The sequence below is a fragment of the Pteropus vampyrus genome, unplaced genomic scaffold (assembly GCF_000151845.1).
Source record: "Pteropus vampyrus isolate Shadow unplaced genomic scaffold, Pvam_2.0 Scaffold91, whole genome shotgun sequence".
Taxonomy (NCBI): domain Eukaryota; kingdom Metazoa; phylum Chordata; class Mammalia; order Chiroptera; family Pteropodidae; genus Pteropus; species Pteropus vampyrus.
In genome coordinates, this window is record NW_011888872.1 from 329641 (window position 1) to 351115 (window position 21475).

General features: G+C 33.5%; 1 protein-coding gene and 1 non-coding gene across 6 annotated transcripts in view; both read right to left on the reverse strand.

Annotated features, from left to right (window-relative positions):
* Window positions 1–21475, reverse strand: part of KIAA1841 (KIAA1841 ortholog) — a 49852-nt gene extending 28377 nt beyond the window's left edge. Inside the window, exons 1-7 of one of the 5 annotated variants that reach the window (XR_002781266.1) lie at window positions 21304–21474; window positions 16674–16832; window positions 10780–10963; window positions 9926–10019; window positions 7591–7829; window positions 4674–4732; window positions 23–183 (exon numbers count right to left, since the gene is read on the reverse strand). Coding sequence is in view for 4 of the 5 variants with exons in the window: in XM_011363911.2 (XP_011362213.1) it covers window positions 23–183; window positions 4674–4732; window positions 7591–7829; window positions 9926–10019; window positions 10780–10963; window positions 16674–16823 (887 nt within the window). In the remaining variant the exon portion in view is untranslated. Of the gene's footprint in view, window positions 1–22; window positions 184–4673; window positions 4733–7590; window positions 7830–9925; window positions 10020–10779; window positions 10964–16673; window positions 16833–20921; window positions 21241–21303 lie in introns of those variants that run through there. The other 4 variants (XM_011363911.2, XM_011363912.2, XM_023532848.1 and 1 more) reach the window with 4 other exon arrangements.
* Window positions 11955–12073, reverse strand: LOC111742315. Its single transcript, XR_002781276.1, has one exon. It is a non-coding gene; the product is annotated as a 5S ribosomal RNA (ribosomal RNA).

A 21475-nucleotide genomic window follows, 5' to 3' on the forward strand; every position in this document is an offset into this window, starting at 1 on the left:
AAAATTAAAAATTAAAAATTACCTCCTAAACTTATCTTTCTTGTCCTTTAAATCATCAACCTCATTGTGTGTGAACAGGTCAGCTATACGTGTAAGAAGATTTGCATTAATACAGTTCATGTTGCATGGAGTAGCTACTATGGCATTCATATTTTTGTGGCAATACTGAATACATTGTTCAACCTAAAAAAAAAACAGAACAGAAAATGAATGTTGAAAATAGTAGCATGAAGGATAATGTTATATCAATACCTTGCAAAGATAACATTCATAAAAGCCTTATCCATACTGCTAGGCACTAATTGGGTTTTACCTATTTGAGTTAACATACATTGTTCCAAAGTGGTCCGGCAGGTCAAATTTTTTTTTAATTAAGTTTATTGGGGTAACACTGGTTAATACAATTCTATAATTTTCAGGTGTACATTATCATTTGACACCTGTATATTTTATTGTGTGTTTACCAGCCAAAGTCCAGTTTCCTTCAGCTACCATATATTTGATCCCCTTTACCCACTTCGCTCTCCCCTTAAACCCTATATTTGACTCCCTTTACCCCGTCTACCTCCCCCCTCCTCCCCCACCCCACTAGTAACCACTAGTCTATACTCCTCTGGTAACCATTAGCCTATAGTCCATGTCCATGAGTCTCTGTTTGTCCTGCTCATTTGTTGCTTTTAGGTTTATATCCCACATATAAGTGATATCATGTGATTTTCAAGTTTTTCTGTCTGGCTTATTTTGCTTAGCATGATTATCTCGAGGTCCACCCATGTTGTCTGTCGTAAATGGCAGTATTTCATCTCTTCTTAAGGCTGAGTAATATTCCATTGTATATATGTACCACAGCTTCTTTAGCCAATCATCTATCGTAGGACACTTCGGCCCAGCAGGTCAAATTTGTACATACATACATAGCTAGAAAAATCAACTTTCTTAGAATATTTCAAACAATAATGCAATACACATCTTTCATGGTTGTGGCAGGTATAAATCTTGGTCCACAAACTCAAGTATGTGACCTCCTATAACTAAACTTAATGAAAATTTTGTCTCCATTTCTGAGTAGCAGAAACATAATTTCATTCACTTCAAGGTGTTCTCAGTTGTGTTGTACTTGCTCTCTGACTTTCTTTCCCTTTCTCCAACCTAAAGTATACTATTTTTTTTTTATTAAAGTGCCTTTCATGTACGTCAAGTGATTATTAAATAATTTATATTTATTGTAATTTTTGATATTTAAAATATATTTCTAAAAGTTAATTTTATTTTTTTATCTGCCACATTTTTTCCCTGGCTTTAATGAAATATAATAGACAATTAGTTGCTCATATTTACATTGTACGATTCAATGAGTTTTTTTCAATTATAGTTGGCGCACAATAATATATTAGCTTCAGTCGTACAGCACAGTGATTAGAGATCTACATAACTCACAGAGTGATCATCCCACTAAATCTATTACCCTTCTCCCCTCCTACATATTATAACATTATTAACTATTTTCCTTATGCTATACTGTCCTCCCCAACCCCCCTCCCATCTAGTAGCCCTCAAAATAGTCTCTGTATTTATGAGCTTGTTTCCGTTTTTGTTGTTTGTTATTGAGATTATACATGTATATGAAATCATGTGATATTTGTCTTTCTCTATCTGAATAAATTCATTCAGTGCAATACCCTCTAGTTCCATCAAGGCAATATCTTTTTCCATCCCCCCATCAAGGCAATATCTTTTTCCATCCCCTACCTTTTAGCCTGTGTCTTTTCATCTATAATGAGTCTTTTGTAGACAGCATATATAGGAGTCTTGTTTTCTTATACATTCAGCCACTCTATCTTTTGGTTGGAGCACTTATTTCTTTTCCATTTGAGGTACTTGTTGATAGGAATGTAGTTGTTACCATTCTTTATTCCTGTTTTTGATACATGTTTTTTCTTCTTAAAGAAGTCCCTCCAACATTTCCTGTCATACTGGCTTGGTGGTGATAAACTCCGTTAGCTTATTTTTATCTGAGAAGCTGTTAATCTGTCCTTCAACTCTAAATGATTGCTTTGGTGGATAAAGAATTCTTGGTTGTAGATCCTGGGTTTTCATCACGTTGAATATTTTGTGCCAAGCCCTTCTATCCTACATAGTTTCTTTTGAGAAATAAGCTGCCAGTCTTACAGGTGCTCCCTTGTAGGTAACAAACTGCTTTTCTCTTGCTGCTTTTAAGATTTTCTATTTGTATTTAACCTTTGGCATTTTAATTATAATGTGTCTTGGGGTGGGCCTCTTTGAGTTTATCTTTTTTGGGACTCTCTGAGCTTCCTGGGGTTGTATGTCTATTTCCTTCACTAGGTTAGGGAAGTTTTCCATCATTATTTCTTCAAATAGCTCTTCAACTTCTTGTTTCCCTTCAGGTACCCCTATGACCTAGATGTTCTGACATTTAATTTTATCCCATAGGCTCCTTATATTAGTATTGTCTTGGCTTTTTTCCTTGCCATTCTGATTGGGTGTCCTTGGCTTCTCCATCTTCTACATCGGTGGTTCGATCCTCTTCTTTATCCACTCTGTTGATTCCCTCTAATATACTCTTCACCTCAGATCATGTGTTCTTAATTTCTGACTGGTTCCCTTTTATAATTTCGATTTCCATTTTTATGTTTTTTATCTCTTTGTTAAAGTTCTCGCTGAATTCATCTACACTTCTCCTAAGTTCACTGAGCATCTTTATAACCAGTGTTTTGAACTCTGCATCTGTTAGATTACTTGACTCCATTATTCTTGGATCTCTGTTCTGTTCTCTCACATGGTTTCTGCTTCTTTGTCTTCCCATTTTGGCTACCTTTCTGTGTCTGTTTGTATGTACTAAGCAAAACTTCTAAGTCTCCCTATCTTATTAGTGTGGATTTGTGAAGTAGGTCTCCAGTGGCACAGTCCTGAGAGGGGTTCAGCTGCAGGCCAAATTTAGCCCAAGCCTGTGCCCCTCCAGGGCCACCTGTTAAGATTCAGCAAGCAATCCATAAATGCTGTGTTTATAGTTGCCTCAAGAGGCCATGCCAGAAACCAAAGCCAGCTGCCACCAGTGTGGGTCTTGGGGTTGGCTTAGTAAGGAACAGCAGACTCACCTAGGATACAACTGGATGTGGCTTGGGTGAGGCTGTGAGTTTGTGGTGGCAGAGTTTCAGGGAATCCTCTGGGCAGAGTGACTTCTGTTATCCAGTTCGATGATGTCTCAGCTATGACAGCACTATGTCCCCACAATGGAAGCGGGGAAGGCTCACCAGAGGAACAATGGATACCGCCGGCACTTCTGCCCAGGAGAAAGCCTCGCCTCCAGCCCTCGCTCCAACAACTTAGTGTCCCCCTGTAAGTCTCTCAGAGGAGACGACCTGGTGCTGGTGCTCAGAGCAAGGAAGTCCATCACCACCAAAGTCCAGCTGCAGACACAGCCCCTTTAAGAGGCGTCTGCAGCTGCTGGCTGCTACTGCTGCAGCCTCTGTCCTACAAAGCCACTGGGACTGGGCAGCCTCACATCTTCACCCCCTCTTACTTTATACCATTGTAGGTTGATTAATTATTTTTCTCCCTAGTTGTAGTTCTTCTGTTCACCTAGATCCCAGGTGACTTTGCTTGCTGTTTGCTCCATGTTTCCGTCCCAACTTTGATGTGGTTGCAAGAGGTATGAACAAAGCCTCTATCTTAGCCATCTTTGCCCTTTTTAGGTGACTACTCAATTACTTTTTGAGGTGGATTTGGGTTCTGGGGAAAATTAGCACTGGCTAATCATATATTCTTCCATATATTTTGCTTATGACATAAAAATTATCCTTTAGGGCTTAGATTTCAAAATTCAAAGGTTAAAAGCTCTTAATTTCTGTTTTTCTGTAACTCTTCTTCAAAGCAATTAATACCAGCAACTAAATGGGGGAGGGACTAAGAAGTAGAAAGAATATAGGAACTAGTAAAATCCCAAATAATCAAATAAACTTCACATCCGTTAACAAAGCAAAGGTTTATTTTGCTCTGTGTAGTTTTATCAGGGGCTAGAAGCAAATATTTATTTAAAGTAAAACCATAAAAACATATAAAGACATTTGAATGATAAAGACATTCATTAAAAAGAAGAAAAACAAGTATATTTAATGTTAGATATCGATATGCATATGTATATATTATGCTTTTATGTTTCACCAACTATTCTAAAACAGTAGACATGGGTATCTGATTTACACATACAAAATTATATTGTTTAATAGTTGGGTATTCATTCTTAATTCGTTGAACTATAAATGAAAGACACAAATAAGCAAAAAATGCTTCGAGAAATTAAATAGTGAAACATATATTCCAATTAATTTTCATTTAATTTGGTTTTAGAGGAAATTCCCTTTTAGGGTAAAGTTAATGCTGTTTAGTTTCATCTAATAAAACAGAGCTACTTCTTAAAGATAAATAGTTTGCTTTATAGGCATCATATACAAATGACACATGGTAGCCTTAACAATCTTTCCCAACAGAACAAAGTACCTCCAAACGTGAGCAGTTTATTCTAATGGAATCACACTCTTGAATTAAGTATTATTTCAGAAAGATGTCTTAGATTTTCTAGACACTTGAAGGAAACATCAAGTTATATGTTAAATCAAGCATGGGTGAACAGAAGAGCTTTTATTAATACTTACCAATGAATCCATTTTCAAAAACTCTGAAGAAATAAGAATTGAAATGACATTTCCTGGCTCTAAAAAAAAAAAAGAGAAAAAATTAAATTCTTTTGCTTTGTACCTCAACCTCCTTAGAATAGGCTCCTTCTCACCTTAAAAGAGGATGTTATTTTAATAAGAATAATTTAATATAATCTACTATGGCTTATATACATGAAATAAAGAAATACAATGTTAAAACTTAGGGTGTAGAGAAAACACACAGTAAATTTGCTCTGGAATTAGATTCATATCAAGGAAAAAGACTCCAGCTAAAGATAGGACACATGCAAAGTTTTCCTTAACTAAACTAGGGAAAAAGATAGTTAGAGAATATAATTCATCACACAAAAATCAGTGAGAAAAATTTTAAATGATTAATCAGAGCACTTGTTATTAGTGAAGTTATTTCGAAAGCAATTCAATGCTTGTCATGAATACTTAATGAAAAAGATTCTGAAAGGATAATATAAACTTTACTATTGCAGAAGTGCTAAATTATTTTCTAATGGCAGCATGAGTGAGCTTTGAGAGGCATACCCAGTGAAAGTGGGGTGCTGGGTGATGCTATTGTTTTAGTAATCCTAAATTGTCTCCCATGAGGTATACTGAAGAAAAAGAAAAAAACTGTGATTTTTACAATTATAGTACTAAGATAATCCTTCTAAATAAAGAACTATTCAGACAATTGTTAAAATAAATAATCCCAATCTTTCTTTAAATAATAATTCTTGCATAAGGGTTCTCAAATAAAAATGGTGAAGGGAGGAAGTAGCTGGTAGAAGTTGTTCCTCAGGAAACTGTAGTATGACCTATTCTAGTTAAGAACCAATGTCTGGATTACCAGAGATTTAACTGAGCATTTTGGTCGTTTCCTGGTTAGAATAAAGATTGCTTTTATAAAAAGTTACATTTCTAGTAACTGATTTAAGGTCAAAGATTACAAAGTGACTAGTTTTGCTCTACTTCTTTCTCTTTTGCTATACACATAAATATGCTGGATCGACCAATAGTTTTCTTTCTCTACAAATTCTGATTTTTATTTCGCATATACATATCATATCTGGGTGGTCTGGAATCTCTGGACTCTGGATGAAAATTTTAATTTAGCAATCTTGTAATTTTTATTTAAGGACCACTAGAAAACTTTCCTATTAGATTGGTCACTAAATAAAATAAATTATAAACTTCCTCAGAAAACTTTTATACTGTCAGTATAGATTTACTTACTAATAAGAGTTTAGAAATATTTTGGTAGTGCTATAAATAACAATTCTAGTACACAGAAAGACTATTAAATCACAAGTGTGATTTCCTGTACAAGTCTATGCCCAGTGAAAGATTACTTAGTAATTATTCTTCCTGTCATCTAGGATACTGGTTCTCAAACTTCTGCTCTCAAGACCCCTTTGCAATCTTAAAAACTGAGAATCCTAAAGATCTTTTAATTATATGGATTATACCTATCAGTATTTACCACAATAGAAATTAGAACAGAAAAATTAAATATTTATCCATTTAAAAATAAAAAACTCATTACATTAACTTATTTTTATAAAAAATATAATTTCCAAAATGAAAAACAAATTTAGCAAGAAGAGTAACACAGTCTGACATTTTTTGCAAATTTCTACGATGTCTGACTTAATAGAAAACAGCTAGATTCTCCTGTTTCTACATTCAATTTGTGGGTTGTCTTTGACGTTACATCAAAACTTGGCAAATGGTAGTTTCTTACAGGTTAGTTGTAATGGGATCTGAAATAGTATCAATAAACTTTTCCTATTCTGTTATTTCAAAATCCCCTGACTTGTCTCGTGCTTTGAAAGGATCTTTAAGCCATGCATGATTTTTTTTAACATTATACATTAGTCATCTGGAAAATATTGGTTCACTGAGTTATGTAGATCTTCCAAATGTCAAAACATTTCATTGTATAACATATTAAAAAATCACATTCATTAATATGACCACAAGTGTCATCAGAAAAGTCTTTAAATATTGAGAAGCTGTAAAGCACATGAAAGCAGATACAAGTTTTCTAAAAACTGATTCTCACTTAAAAGCTTAAATTTTATCACTGGCAACAAATACTGTCAATTGTTTCCCTTTAACTAACTAGCTCATTTAATTCATTTTCAAGAAAATATCTGCCATATGCCTAAATCTGAATAATCATAATTTGTCTGTCAGTCATTCTTCCAAGTAAAAACTGTTTTCTATTTTTTAAAAAAGCAGCTAGTTTAGCCTGCAACTCAAACAACTGCACAATGCCCTTCCTCAAGACAACCATCATACTTTTTGGTGTGTGACAGAAGTGTACTTCCCATGTCATCTCATAGAATATTAAAAAGATGTATACTCAAGTGTCGAGTTAATAAAATTAGTAATTTTTACTGCTTCAATCAAGGACATTCTTAAGTGAAATTGGATTTTTTCTTTTTTTCCTTTTAACTACGAGCACATGGTGCTGAAAAATACAGTGACTACTAGTAGTTTGGTGCCCCAGCCTTGATGTGTGCTAAATAAAGTTCCAATAATTTTACCTTCCTTTACTTCTGTACCACCTGAACAAATGTCAACATAAAAAGATAAATAAGATCTTGGTATTATTATGCAAATTGTATTGACCTGCTGGATCTTCTGAAAGGATCTTCAGGACTCCAGTGGCCCACACACCATAACGTGAGAACTGCTGATCTACAGGCCTTTTCATTTGCCATAAATTCATTATAATTTACTAAAAAAGATGAGCTATCAGTTTCCTAAAGGGCAGTTACCAATCCGAGCATAGTATTAATATTCAAAAAATTTTCCACATTTCATGTTCGACCTGAAGCAACTACCAGGCGACATACAAATTTCACTATAAAATAAACAATAGATTGTCTTTTACCTAAAGTGGGCATCTCACAATCTTTATTCTCCTTAGTGTTCCTTTTAACATATTTTATCAACCAGTTGAAAATGTGAACGTCACAATGAACTGAAATGTCCACCTCTTCCCAGCGCTGGGCATCCATAGATAAATATTCAGCAAAGTACTTCATTTCTGATATCAAAAGATCTCGTGGACAAATAAAATCTTCCTTCAAGTTTTTTGCTTCATCACATACATGGATCACCATGTTTGGCCTTCGTAAAAAATGTTACACAGAAATTAAATTATTAGAGTTTTAGGAGAGGAGCCAAGAATATTGACATTTATTGGAAGTATGAGAACAAGGTGTTTTTGAAGGTTTTGACCACAAATTAGTTTTATAGGATTTGACATTCAGAATTTTTCATAAGTGTCTTGTTAACCTGATCTGTATCTTAGATTATGATTAATTTTAGTTAAGCTATTGACTTAATAAAACAAATAAAAATATTTTTACTATGGGACTCATAACTTACAGGGTTTTAATTTATTGTTTTCAAGTTATAAGTAAATTATAAAGTTTTAAAAAATGATACCAATTCCTAAAGAAAAATTTAATAATACATTCCAATTCTTGTGATGAACATAAAACAGCAATTTTACATAGCTGTGGGTATGCGAAGGAGATAAAGATTAAACACTAAAATTTTCTTACTAATAATGAATAGGAAAAAAAGTTAAAATTATTCATTAAAGAATCAAAAAATTAGCATGGTTACTTAGTTATTTGTGACAGCAAGAAAGTTTGTCTTTAGGCATTCATTAAATATAAATTAGTAAATGTAGTTAAAAGAATTCTTAAGACTAAAATATACTTATTTATACATTTTAAAAATAATTTAATAAGTTTAGCTAATCCATCAGAAAGTTTGCTTCAAAATTAAATACTCCCTGAATTTACTTTCCTATGAAAATTATGTCACCTCAAATAGAAACAGTGTGATCCACACTGCTTTCAAGTCATTACAAAAGGAAAAGATTAAATAGGAAGAGATACAGTGTCCTATAAAATGAATCTAATGTATGTTTAACTGTACTTCATAAATTTCTAATATAAAAAAATTATATTTAAAATAAAATCGGGCTACCAGAAAAGTCAAAGTCAAAGAAACTTAAATAACTTCACAAATTGTTCTTCCAAAGAAATTATGGTCAAAATATAAACAGGTAATGACTAATATAAGGAAGCATAAAGCTTCTGTGGCTTTTTGGACCACAATATGATATACAAGATAATTCCAGTAAAAAAAAAAAAATTACCTGATAAAATTTTCGTACCACACAAACAAATCTACCAGTTAAAAATCTATGTGAATAAACTAAAAATCACTGAATTATACACTTTAAAAGGATGAATTTTTGTATTGTGGTAAAATACACATAACATAAAATTTTAGCCATTTTTAAATGTACAGTTCACTGGCATTAAGTACATTCATATTGTTATGCAAGCATCATCACCATCCATCTCCAGAACTTTTTCAGAGGTAAATTTTATGGTATATGAATTATACAGTAATAAAGCTATTATTTTAAAAAAATGGATCAAATATGTGGTGACAGAAAGAAATCTAACTATGGGAGGTGAACACACAATGTAAATAAATATACATATGCCTTACTGTTAAAGTGTACAGCTGAAACTTATTGGATTTAACCAATGTCACCATAAAAAAAGAACAAAAACAAAAAAACAAAAAACAAAACTACCAAAACTGAAATACACAAAGGATCTTTCAGAGACAGTGAAATGTTCTATATCTTCATTTGGATGATGGTTACATGGTGAACACATTTGTTAAAACTTATCAAAGTGAATGCTTAAAATATGTTTATTGTATGTAAAATATACAAACCATAGAAAAACTATCAAAACTTGCAATATATTAAAAGATATTCTAATTTTTAAATGTTTCTATAATCAGTAATTATATTCAAATACTTATATCTAAAATATATATCGTTTCTTTAATGAAATCGAAGAATTAATGGCAGAGACTTTTCTTCGCATTTTAAAATATACTTTTCAAAGTTTTATGTAGATGTTATTTCTAATATTTACAAAATGAAAATGAATTTTTAAATAGAAAACTAGTCTAATTTATAAATAACACAAATAAGCCTTATGTTTAGCTATCAAGCAGTTATTTATCAACGCATGAAACAACCTGATTTTAATTGTTTCAGAAATTGTGTAATGTGAAATTTCCTAAAATATGGTAACTGATATATACAATCACCAATCATATAGTTTATAATTTAAAGTTGATATTCATATTAAGTCTTATCTAGCAAAGAACCAGCCTCCTACCCTTCAGATTCTTCAGTCTTTTCTCCACCATTACGAGTAGTACAATTTTCACTTTCTGAAGAACAATTCCTTGTGGAAGCTATACTATGTCTTCCTTAAATACAGAAACAAACATACAAAAACAAAGGGGGGAGGTTAGCATTTCTAGCTCAGAACGGGTTTTTACTTATTGAATGGTTATACTGTAAATGCATAGTTTCCAAGACTAGTTAAAGACGGTACTTTGCAGGTGGCATTTCCCTTAAAATATCTAAAGGTATATAGAAAAAACAGTCCAAAAAAGGGATTACAAATTGCTAATGTTACACTGAAGATTTTAAAAACCTGATATGGTGTGTACAGATAGGGGTCAAATGCTCAAAATCCAACAATATAGTTTTTTATTCCTGAAGTAAAATTTTACATGAATACTCTCTACTGCTGCTGAGATTAAAATAATTCACTACACTCTAAGGATTTCTAAAACCAGTCATTTCCTAAGTCATTGCAGAAAACATCTCTTCTACCCTGCCACTGTGTCATTTGAAGATACTGCTGACTACAATAAAGGACAGCTGTAAAAAAGATAACGCAAGAGATAAACAAGATTCTCTCAGTAAAAATTATTAAAGGTATTAAGTCAAAACCCTTTAAAATTTATGACATAACTAGACATAACTAGGCTAAAAGACTGGAGTAGTAAATTTTGATATAGGAAAGAATTTTTTTGAGTAATAGTGTTTGACTTGTATATTAACATTTAAAATTTTTTTCAAATATAACAAAGAGACAAATTTCTAAAATTCAGAAAGATAAAAATGCAAATACATTTTTCTATTATAAGGACAAGTCCTGTATTTTGTTTAAAACCTCACCTGTTTTGGAAACTGCACCCTGACCAACTGGAGGCTCTTGAAATTCTCCCGGTACATCAAGCAGCGAGGATTTGATATAGGTAGCTAAAGTGTCCACAGGATTCTCTCCTGCCATGAGAGGACTATACTGGTTGTCAACAGGTGAGTTTCCGCAGCTCTTCAGTTCATCAAACCTTTTTGCACACTGTAATCACATAAATGTAGGTCTGGGGTTTTTTTGTTTTTTGTTTTTAATTAAAAAATGAGCAGATATTTTCTTGCCTACTATTGCTATAATTATTTCTTAAGTGAATATTAATCCATTGGGTAATAGCTAGAAAACTAGCACACATTTCAATACACAAAGCCTCTGACTTAATTTTTTCTTTTTTAAAATTCAGGATAGAATATTTTTTCAATATGCTTTAACCCAAAGGCATAATATGTTTATCCTCTTGTAGAAAAATGAAGAATAACTTTATCAACCATATTTCTCTGTAGTCTGCACCTATTATCAATTGACAATTTTAATAATTTAGTTAAAAATGTGGTTTATATTTTTACCACCAGAATAAGATCCAATTCTAATCTTCAATGGAAAGTAAACCAAAAAATATCTGATTTGTGACACTACATTTTCTTTATTAATATAATGAAGACTTTGTCTCTACTAACAATGAGGTTTACCTTGCACAAAATACTGTAGTAACATTTGACGGCCACATATTTGGGCAGGTTTTTCTAGCACAGTGTTTTACCTTAACCCATTAGTTAGTCATAAAATCAATTTAGAAGGTCCAGATTAACAATTGAGATTAAATAAAAGAGAACAGATTAGAAAATATCAAGACTGCATTAAGCATTGTAAGGCTTAATATTCCACCATGAAAATGTCATTTCTATGTGTGTACTAGGTCACACCATAAAATGCCTTCCTACTGTGGGTTTTGATCAAACAACAATGCTATAGCATCTGCTTTTAAATTTTCATTAACATCAACATGGGTAGCAAATTCCATAGCAGACCAAGTAATCTGGGAGGTGCAAAAGGAGAAAAATATATACCACATAGATGTGTATACATTAAATGAATAATGCATTAGGTATGGCATCATTTACTATTACACAAATATTTAACAAGTACCCACTAGATATTAAGCATCATCTTTTAAAAAATTTTTTATTTTTATTTTTTACGCCTACAGCACCTGGTCTTCCTAGGTGGTCTCCCATCCAAGTACTAACCAGGCCCGACCCTGCTTAGCTTCTGAGATCAGACGGGATCAGGCTTGTTCAGGGTGGCATGGCAGTAGACTAAGCACCATTTTCAGCAACAACTGTTTACATGGTTACCAGTACTATGAAGAAATGCCTAATCAAGGCTTTGAAAAGTGAAGTAACGCTTTTTTAAAAAGACACTTAAAAGATAGGTAAGTGTAGACTGAAATCTTATGTAATCAATATGCTCATCTCTTTAAAGTCTTAAAATTAAATAAAAATAATTAATATGATAAATGAGAAACAATATATTTTTATATGAGTATTGAAAAAAGTGGTGAAAGTGTGGGCAAAGAAAGAAAAACAAATGCTACAACATTATAAAAATGTACAGGTTCACATATACATGTACAAGATAAAGAATATAAATGGTTTAGCCAAATTCATTTTTCCTACATAACGAGTTTATTTTTTATAACACAAAGAAAGTGGTAAGTAGGCCTTTAAAACATAGTTTCTTTTGATATCTTTCAGGTAAAGTTTATAGCTTTATTAAAAGCTGAATGTAGATTTATTTTACAAAGCTTACCGTGATTTCTAATAGTTAAAAAACAAGAAAATTATGAATCTGAATATTTGAAATGAATACGATTGCTTAAACAAAAAGCAAGTAAACTAAATAATTTAAACTATATTATTAAATTGTTTTTTGTTTTTAAGCAAAAATTACATGATATCCATATGCAAAGAATGAGGCGGACATCCTACCTCACACCACATACAAAAATTAGCTCTAACAGATCAAAGACTAAATATATGAGCTAAAACTAGAAGACTCAAAAAAAAAAAAAAATACAGGTATAAATCGTTGTGACCCTGGATTAGGTGACAGTTTCTTAGATATGACACCAAAAGCACAAAAAACAGAAGAAAATTAGATGGACCTAGAGGTTATTATGCTGAGCAAAATAAATCAGGCAGAGAAAGATAAATATCATATGATTTCACTTATATGCGTAATCTAAGAAACAAAAAGAACAAACATGAAAAACAGACTCATAAATATGAAGGACAATCTGGTGATGGCTGGGCAGAGGGTGCTGGGGAGGGGCTGGGAGAATGGGGTGAAGGGTTAAAGAAGTACAAATTAGTAGCTGATAGATGGTCATGGGGATGGGGAGCACAGCATAGGGAATGCAATCAGCAGTAATGTAATGGCTATGTGTAGAGCCAGAGGGAAGATAGAGTAATTGGGAGAGACTGTTTCATAAACTATATAAATGTCTAACCAATGTACTGTATATTTGAAACTAATCATAACATAAAATAAAATGCAAAAAAAAAAAATTTTTAACTTTGTGTTTCAAAGGACACCATCAAGGAAATGAAGAGACAACCTACAAAACAGGAGAAAATATTTGCAAATCATATATCTGACAAGGGACTTGCATAAAGAATATATAAAGAACCCTTACTATTCAATAATAAAAAGACAAATAACTCAATTAAAAAACGGGCAAAGGATGTGAAGAGATATTTCTCCAAAGATCTATAAAGGGCCAATATGCACATGAAAAGATGCTCAACATCATTAGCCATCAGAAAAACGCAAATCAAAATCTTAATAAGTTACCATTTCACATCCACTAGGATGGCTACAATAAAAAAGCTAGATAATAAAAGTGTTGACAAAGATGTGGAGAGATTAGAACTTCAAACATTGCTGGTGGAAATGTAAAATGGTGCAATCATTCTGGAAAAATTAGTTACATTATTTCAGCTAAATTAAACATTTACCTAAAATATCTTAATTCATCCTTTCTCCACTTTCAATACACCAGAAGGTCATTCAAAATGCATAAAAAATTATAATCCAGGAGATTAAGTGAGAGAACACTCAAGAAACTTAAGTAAATCAATATGCAACTGTCAAAAGGATTAGAAAAAGAGGTCAATGGATTAGAATAGTAAATCCAGAAATAGATCTGAAGGTGCAATTTTAAACCTGTAATAAAGAATTAAATATTCAATAAATACTGAGCAATTATCTAGTCATTAGGGACAAAGTTAATACTAAAATAAACTCCAAGTAGAGTCTAGATTTAAATGTAAAAAAATAAAAGTAATCAGGAAAATGTATGTGACTATGCATTATACATAACTTTCAGGTGAGAATTTTCTAAACATGACAAAAAAGGCAGACAGCAAAGTAAAAGAAGCACGGATTTTAACACACTTTTAAACATTTCTATATATCACTAATATCTTAATAAGCTGAAAACAAACAAAAATATGCTAGATCAAGGGTTAATATACTTAATACATACAAAACTGTTATTACACTAGTAACAGAACAAATTCACAAATAGAAAAAGGACATGGAACAATAAAATGTAAAATGTTCAACTTCTTTGGGATTTAAAGAAAGGTAAATTAAAACTGCAATGAGATAACACCTATATACAAATGAGAATTTTGAAAAGACACATAAATAGTTGATATAGAAAGTGCAAGGACCAGGCACTCAGGATGACTGGACCATATCTTAGACGACCCTTCTAGTAGGCAATATGTAACAAAAGCCTTAAAAATGTACAAGCCCTCTGATCAAGCAATTATGCTTCTGAGATTATCTCCTAAGGAAAGGAGAATAAGATATTTATTGCTCTGGTATTTTAGTAGTCGAAAGTTGAAAACAATAGCCTAAATATCCAACAAAAGGGACTATTCAGTAAATTATGATATAGCTCAAAAAATAATATATTGCCATACAATGTTATAGAAATCTATTAGCTGATAAAGATGTTTACAACATGTTAAGTAAAAAGCAAGCAGCAAACAGTTCATTTGTTATATGTCCACTTTAACAATTCATATACATATAGAAAACATCTGGAAGGATATATACAAAGTATATATCTTACTTTAGGTAGGATCAGATTTATAATTCTGATTTTTTGCTGTTTCCTTTGTATGTATGTACTTCAACAACATGTTTTGCTTAATTATAAAATATTACTTAGAAATTAACACTACTTAAAAAGTCTGATTCACTATTTAGCTGTATTTTGATTAAAAAAAATTTCCTCAATTGGGTGAATTTAAATATGCAGTGGATAGTAGCATGATGTGATAGAGTTGTTAATTTTCTTAGGTTTGATTATAGTACTGTAGATAATGTCCTTATCTTAAGGAGATGTATGCAGCAGTATATGAAGTGTTATCATGCTGAAACTTGTAAATGTCACAGAAAAATATTACATTAAGAGATCAAGCAAATACCTAGAATTGCTGAATCTATATAAAAGATATAGGGGTGCTGACAGTAAAAAGTTGGAAAAATAGTTGAATTCACGCCCTGTTTTAAAGCGTAACACGTTTTAAAGTCCAAAAGGTGAAAATGTATAAATTAGGGAGTGATAATATACACTAAAACTTAAGTTTCCTCATCATTTCACAAAGACCTATAACGTAACTGAGAGTAAGTAATCTCTGTGGGTGCTAGTTTTCTAAGCTATAAAAAAAGAGGGTGGAATTTGGTTCATTCACTAATTTCACAAATATTTATTGAATGTATTCAGTGGGCCAGGCAGAGGCGAAAATGATTAAAACCCACTGGGGAAAATCATTAATGTCATTATCTACTTTTAGAACTCAGATGAATCCCGCTTTAGGAGTCCTTTTAACAGCAAAAATTCTGAGGTCAATGTTTCTTAAACTAGGGTTTCATGGACGAATTACCAGAAATCTAAGAGTTTCCTATTAGAATATTTAGACTTTAAGTTTAGATTCTGAGTATAAAAACATTAATAAAATCACCTAGATTATCAGGATAAAAGAATATTTCAATGCCTATTTGATTGTTTATAATTAAGTAATTTCTGTACTAAGAAATATTTAAAGTGCCCAAGGCTAATTTTTATAAAGGACAAAGGTAGGGAAGGAACTTGGTAGAGGAGAGATGTATTAGCGACAAGGGAAGACAAGTAATGTCATGGTGTAACCTAAGGCTTCATAATAGGTTAAAGAGAGAAAAGTGGAGGACGAATGAAGGCTTTGTAAGGCACATGACAGAACTGGCTGAATACAAAATATTTCATGCCACAATACACTGCATAATATTCGTGTTTATAATCGGCATTTAATTTCAGCAAAACACTATTACTTATCCCATTAAGTAAGCATTATTAGTTTGAATTGTGTTAGTTTTAGTTTTCATTTGTATCTATATGAAAATGAGGTTTATGGTGGTATAGGTGAGTTTATACCTAGCATTGTTAGTTCTCATTTAACTTATATTATGAGAAAAATAATTTGAGTCAACACTGGAAGTTTTTAAATTTTTCTGTAAATTACTCATAGCATTAGGGATTTAATACCATAAAATCTTATTTACAAAAATTTTACCTACCCATAATTTTATAGCAACACCTCTATTGCTTAAATTAAGATATTGTTAGTAAATTTTCAGTTGTGTAAACATGTAAAGAAAGGCTGAATTTAAACATACCAGGTGAGTTAATATATTATAAAATTTATAGTTTTTATCTAGTCAAATTATATCACATGCATATTCAGCACTTATACTTGCATATATAATATATAAAACTCAAATATTTTTTTTTCTCTAACTGTTCTTTGAAACTGATCACTTTTTCTGATTTTTTTCAGGAAATATCTCTGGGACTATTATTTACCTCTTTGGGTGTTAACCCAGGCACAAGCCTTGCCACAGTTTCCCAGTTGATGGTCTGATGGATTCCAATTAATGGATAAAGGATCATGTCCAACACCATTTGGCTGTTATTGCTCAGGAAATTGTTGTTTTCTGAATATCCACGACTCATCTTTTGGAACTAGAGATGAAGATGACAAACAAATTTATTCACATTTGATATCCAAATGTTTTCAAAACATTATAAATCAGTAATAATTCATTCCTACGAACTACTATGTAAAGGACAAGTAAAACTGACTTAAAATAAACACAGAATATACAACTCAAGCTCTTCATATATAATAGCATTTCAGTACTATGGATTGGTGGATGGATTAAAGATGGACCGATAAATACGTGATAAAAAAGTAAAATAAAATATTAATGGTAGAATATAAGATATACAAGTGTTCATGAAAATTCTTTTACTTTGCTGTATGTTTAAACTTTCTTATAATAAAACACTGGGGGTAAAAGTTGAATATATCTTCCTAAAAAAATCCTTTAGTGTGCCTGGTTTATACTTTGATTAGCAATGTGTGGTTGGTAGAATTAAACTGTAAAAACAAAGCTCGTTATAAAAAATTATAATTTCATTTTAGCCCTAAGCAATGTTTATTTTTCTGTGAGTAAATGTCATGCTACAAACAAGGAAGGCTGAGCATACTTGATTTTTTACTGATCAATCAAATGAAACTTAAAACCAAGTTCATCTGACATTTTAGGATAAGCATAATTATTGTTATTGTGCCATGTAATTATTAGCTATAAATGACAGGGAGATTATTATCAACAACTGTAATTAGTATTTTTACTTGTTTGAAACAACTTTTTGGGGGAAAGTTCTTCTCTTCTTCCTTGTAAGCAGCAATGCGACAATGGGCCTAATATGGTTCCTTATACACTCACTCAGACACACACCCTGACATTCATATATAAAAAGCCAAGACACCTCCACACACATGCACACACCCACTCACTCCTGCAGAGGGGAAGCTTCTGTTGCTTCTTCACCTGTCTCTCCACCCATCTCTGCTCACATCACATCCTCTAGTTCAATCCAGGAGCCCTTGAATAACAAACCCAGTGACCAATGATGTCCAAAATCTTCAGGCAAGGATCACCAAGAAAAAAGCTCTAGATGGCTTTCCAAATGAATGTAGTTCAATAAACATTTAGTGAATCTCAACTACATGCCAAACATCAGGGATACAAAAATAAACATGGCACGGTCTCTGTCCTCAAGGAGTTTATGGTCTGGTGAGGAGTACCAGCAGACAAGCAGATCATCTAAATATCATCTACTGAGAGCCAAAGCAAAGGGGAGCAATGAAGGGGAGGAGGAGAGGCACATAATAGCTGTTATTTGTTGAGTATTTACTAGGAGCAGGGAACAATGCTAAGTCTTTTACATAAGTTAAAAGAAAATAGGTGCTTCCCCCCAATTTTACAAGATGATGAAACATATTCAGATAAGTCATTTGTACAAGGCTATAGAGTTCATAAGAGGCAGAGCAAGGTTAAACTGACTCTCACATCCATGCTGTTTCCATTATACACAAGAGGTATATAACAGGGGAGACAGCAGGTTGGGAATGATGGCTTACGGCAAAGAGACTAGCACATTTTAAAGTTAGTTATGATTTAGTGAAACAATTTTAGAAGCTTCTGTTGGTGAGGCAGGGGAGGGTGCAGGCTGTGGTGTCAAACAGAAAAAGCAGTTATACCACTAAAACTTAAAGAATTTTAAGAATTTATATCAATTATACTTCAATGAAACTAAAATTTAAAAACAAAAGAATTTTAAGAACCTTTTTGTATCAATGTATATGAGACATTTCTTATTTTATTCAAACCTTTACTGAGCCCCCACTATGTGCCAGGCATTGTAGCTGAAGTTAGAACATAAATTTACAGAAGAAATAATGACAAAGGTCTATGGCTCCTCCTATCTATGGCTTAAATGATGATAAATTTTTGGTTGGGAATATAATTTCCAAATAGAAGCTGTTAGTATGGAAAATGCCATCTATTTTAGGACAAGAAGTATGAAGCAAAGGTCTACTGCCAGACCAGTACAATGTAAAATGCCATGTACATGGGAGTCTACAGCTGTGGTCTGAGTTTTAGCTCCATATATGCTAGTCAAGGCAAGTCATCTGAACTTAAGCAATATAATTAAGTGATGATAATACTTCTGATATAATAAAATTGAGATGATAATTTTGTGGAAGCACTTGAAGACAATAAAAGCGCCTCGCAAAGGTGATGCAGCATAGAGTAATAGTATACACCTCCTAGATTGTGTCGAAGATTATGTGAGATGTTTAAATGTTGGAATGTGGAATTGGAATGTAGAAGTTCTCAATAAGTGTTAACAATGATTAGTACTATGTAATTGTTTACAAAAAACACTGGTATAGGACAACAGGCGATAGACATCATAAAGTTATCCTACATGTGTCTGTATGTACATTAAAAAGAAACAAATAAAAACACTATACATTCTAATAGCATAGCTTCCTAGCAACCAGAGAGGTATAGATGGGCCAGAATCCTGTTGTGGATAAGTGTATAAACTCTGGAAGCCAGACTGCCCAAATCTTTATCCCAGTTTTACCATTAAGGTATCATCTGGTTCAGATTACTTATCTCTATCACTCAATTTCCTCATCTGTAAAACAAAGAATAGTAGTTAGCCCCCAATACTTTTGAAGATATGGACAGAGCTACTTGGTACACAGGAAGGACTATATAATGTTTATAGTAGTAAATTATATTACTGTTCCAGATATCCTGAGATTAAACAAATTCATAAAGATAAATGTGACAAACAAAAGGAGAGACAGCAACTTTTAAATGAAGTATATCTTCAACAAAATGAATAAAAAGTCAGATCTAGATTCTTATCCAGCTTTACCATTTTTAATTGTCTCAGCTATAAGAAAACAATACCTACCTTTGGGGTTAAGGATTAAATAGTAATATATATAAAGCACCCAGTACACTACCTGGCATATGAAAGGTATTTATTATTATTATTTTTCCTCTTCTTATTTTGCCCATTATTGGTATTAAAAATTTCTAAGAATTAGTTTAATAATTGTAAAACATTGCCTTGAGTCTAGTTGAAATAGATTTTACAGAACTTCATTGTTCTCCACTTGTGTGCCTAGCACATCGTCACTTGTCATACCATGCAATTTGAGATGTATGTTAGGGCATGGGGTATTCTATTATAATTTGTTTCGGTCTCAGTAGAAAGCTGTCTAAAATGTAATCCAGGGCAAGGACTTTGGTGCTGTTTTTTTCATTTCTTAAAAGTTCTAAAATATTTATTGTGGCCCGCAATGTGCAGGCACCTGTTAGCTAATCAAAAATATTGTCCAGATTAAATATTTGTATGTATATTTCAAATATGATACTCATGGTATACCTGTTTAAGAATAATTTAAATAATCTAGATGGGAAAAAAATTTTTCCTGTTGACACTTTCTTTACAAAACTGAATCATCCCAATCAAGGGAAGACTACACAGTATTAATTCCAGTTAAAGGAATGTTAAAGAAAGTATCCCTTAGAGTCTGAATGTAAGTATGACAGGCATAGCACTAATAGATAACCCTTAATAACATAAAATTCTCTTGGAATAGTTGTCACAGTGCACCTCATTTTGGGAAAAAAGTGTAGACTTATCAAAAACTGTGACATAAAAGTTTGAAGCTCAAATTACACTACTACTGAATCTACTCCCATTCGTGATAAAATATATTCAAAAAGTTAGTGTTTAAGGTGAATCATGTTATTTACCAGAAACGAAAATTATATTTGTTTAATAGTTTTTAATATCACACCTTATGTCCTCTCTCCTATTCCTACAGTATTGATTTATTTATACGTATTAATTAGACCAAACTAAGAACAAATAGAGGTCCACGACTGGCAACGGATTTTTTTCCTTTTTTGAAACAGAAAAAAGCTCTTGTAGACAGGCTTTTTTTTTCTTAGACAGTGTTAAGATGGGAAGCGAGAGGGGGCCAGCAGGGCAGGTCAATGGACTTTGGCATATCAGGGGGTGGGAGGTAACACTGAGTCATCCTGCACCAGGAGAGAAGACTGGTGTCCAGGTTTCCTGACCTCAAACGAGAATGGAGCCAGTTGGCTTTCATCGTGAAGAAAATATAATCATATCCGAAATCCAGGATGAATAGACCAGAGCCCTGCAAACCTTCCGCCCAGAGGCTCACTGCGCGGGGCGTCCTCCGTACAGCCCAGATCTTCGCGGTCTCCAAACCCGCCTCCATCCCGCGTTGGGGCAGAAACTCTCCCCGCGCGGAGACGTGGGGGCGGACAAAGGCGTCGGGCAGAGGGGCGCGGCCGCGCCGGCACAAGCTGGGCTTCCCTCCGCTGGTGCGCGGGCGAGACGGGCTACAGGGATCTGGAGCAAGCAGGGCCGGAGGGCGGCGGGCTACGCGTGGGGGCGTCCGCAGGAGTTTGGGCGGCCAGGGGAGGAGGCCGCGGCGGGAACGCGCTGGCTGCCAGCGGTGCCGCCCCTCGCCGCACTTCCTGTCCCCCGGCCGGCACCTAAGGAACCTCGGCACGTCGCTTACCTCCACAGGGCCGCGGCGGACCTCGCTGAGCCTCCGTCACCTGAGGTAGCCAGTTCTGCCCGCGCTCAAGCCATGAACCTCCTGCGACCCGGCCCGCAGTCCGGCCCACGGCCCTCACATAAGGCCCTCACACGCCGCCCCTCCCTCTGGTAAGCGGCTCGGGACCACCCCC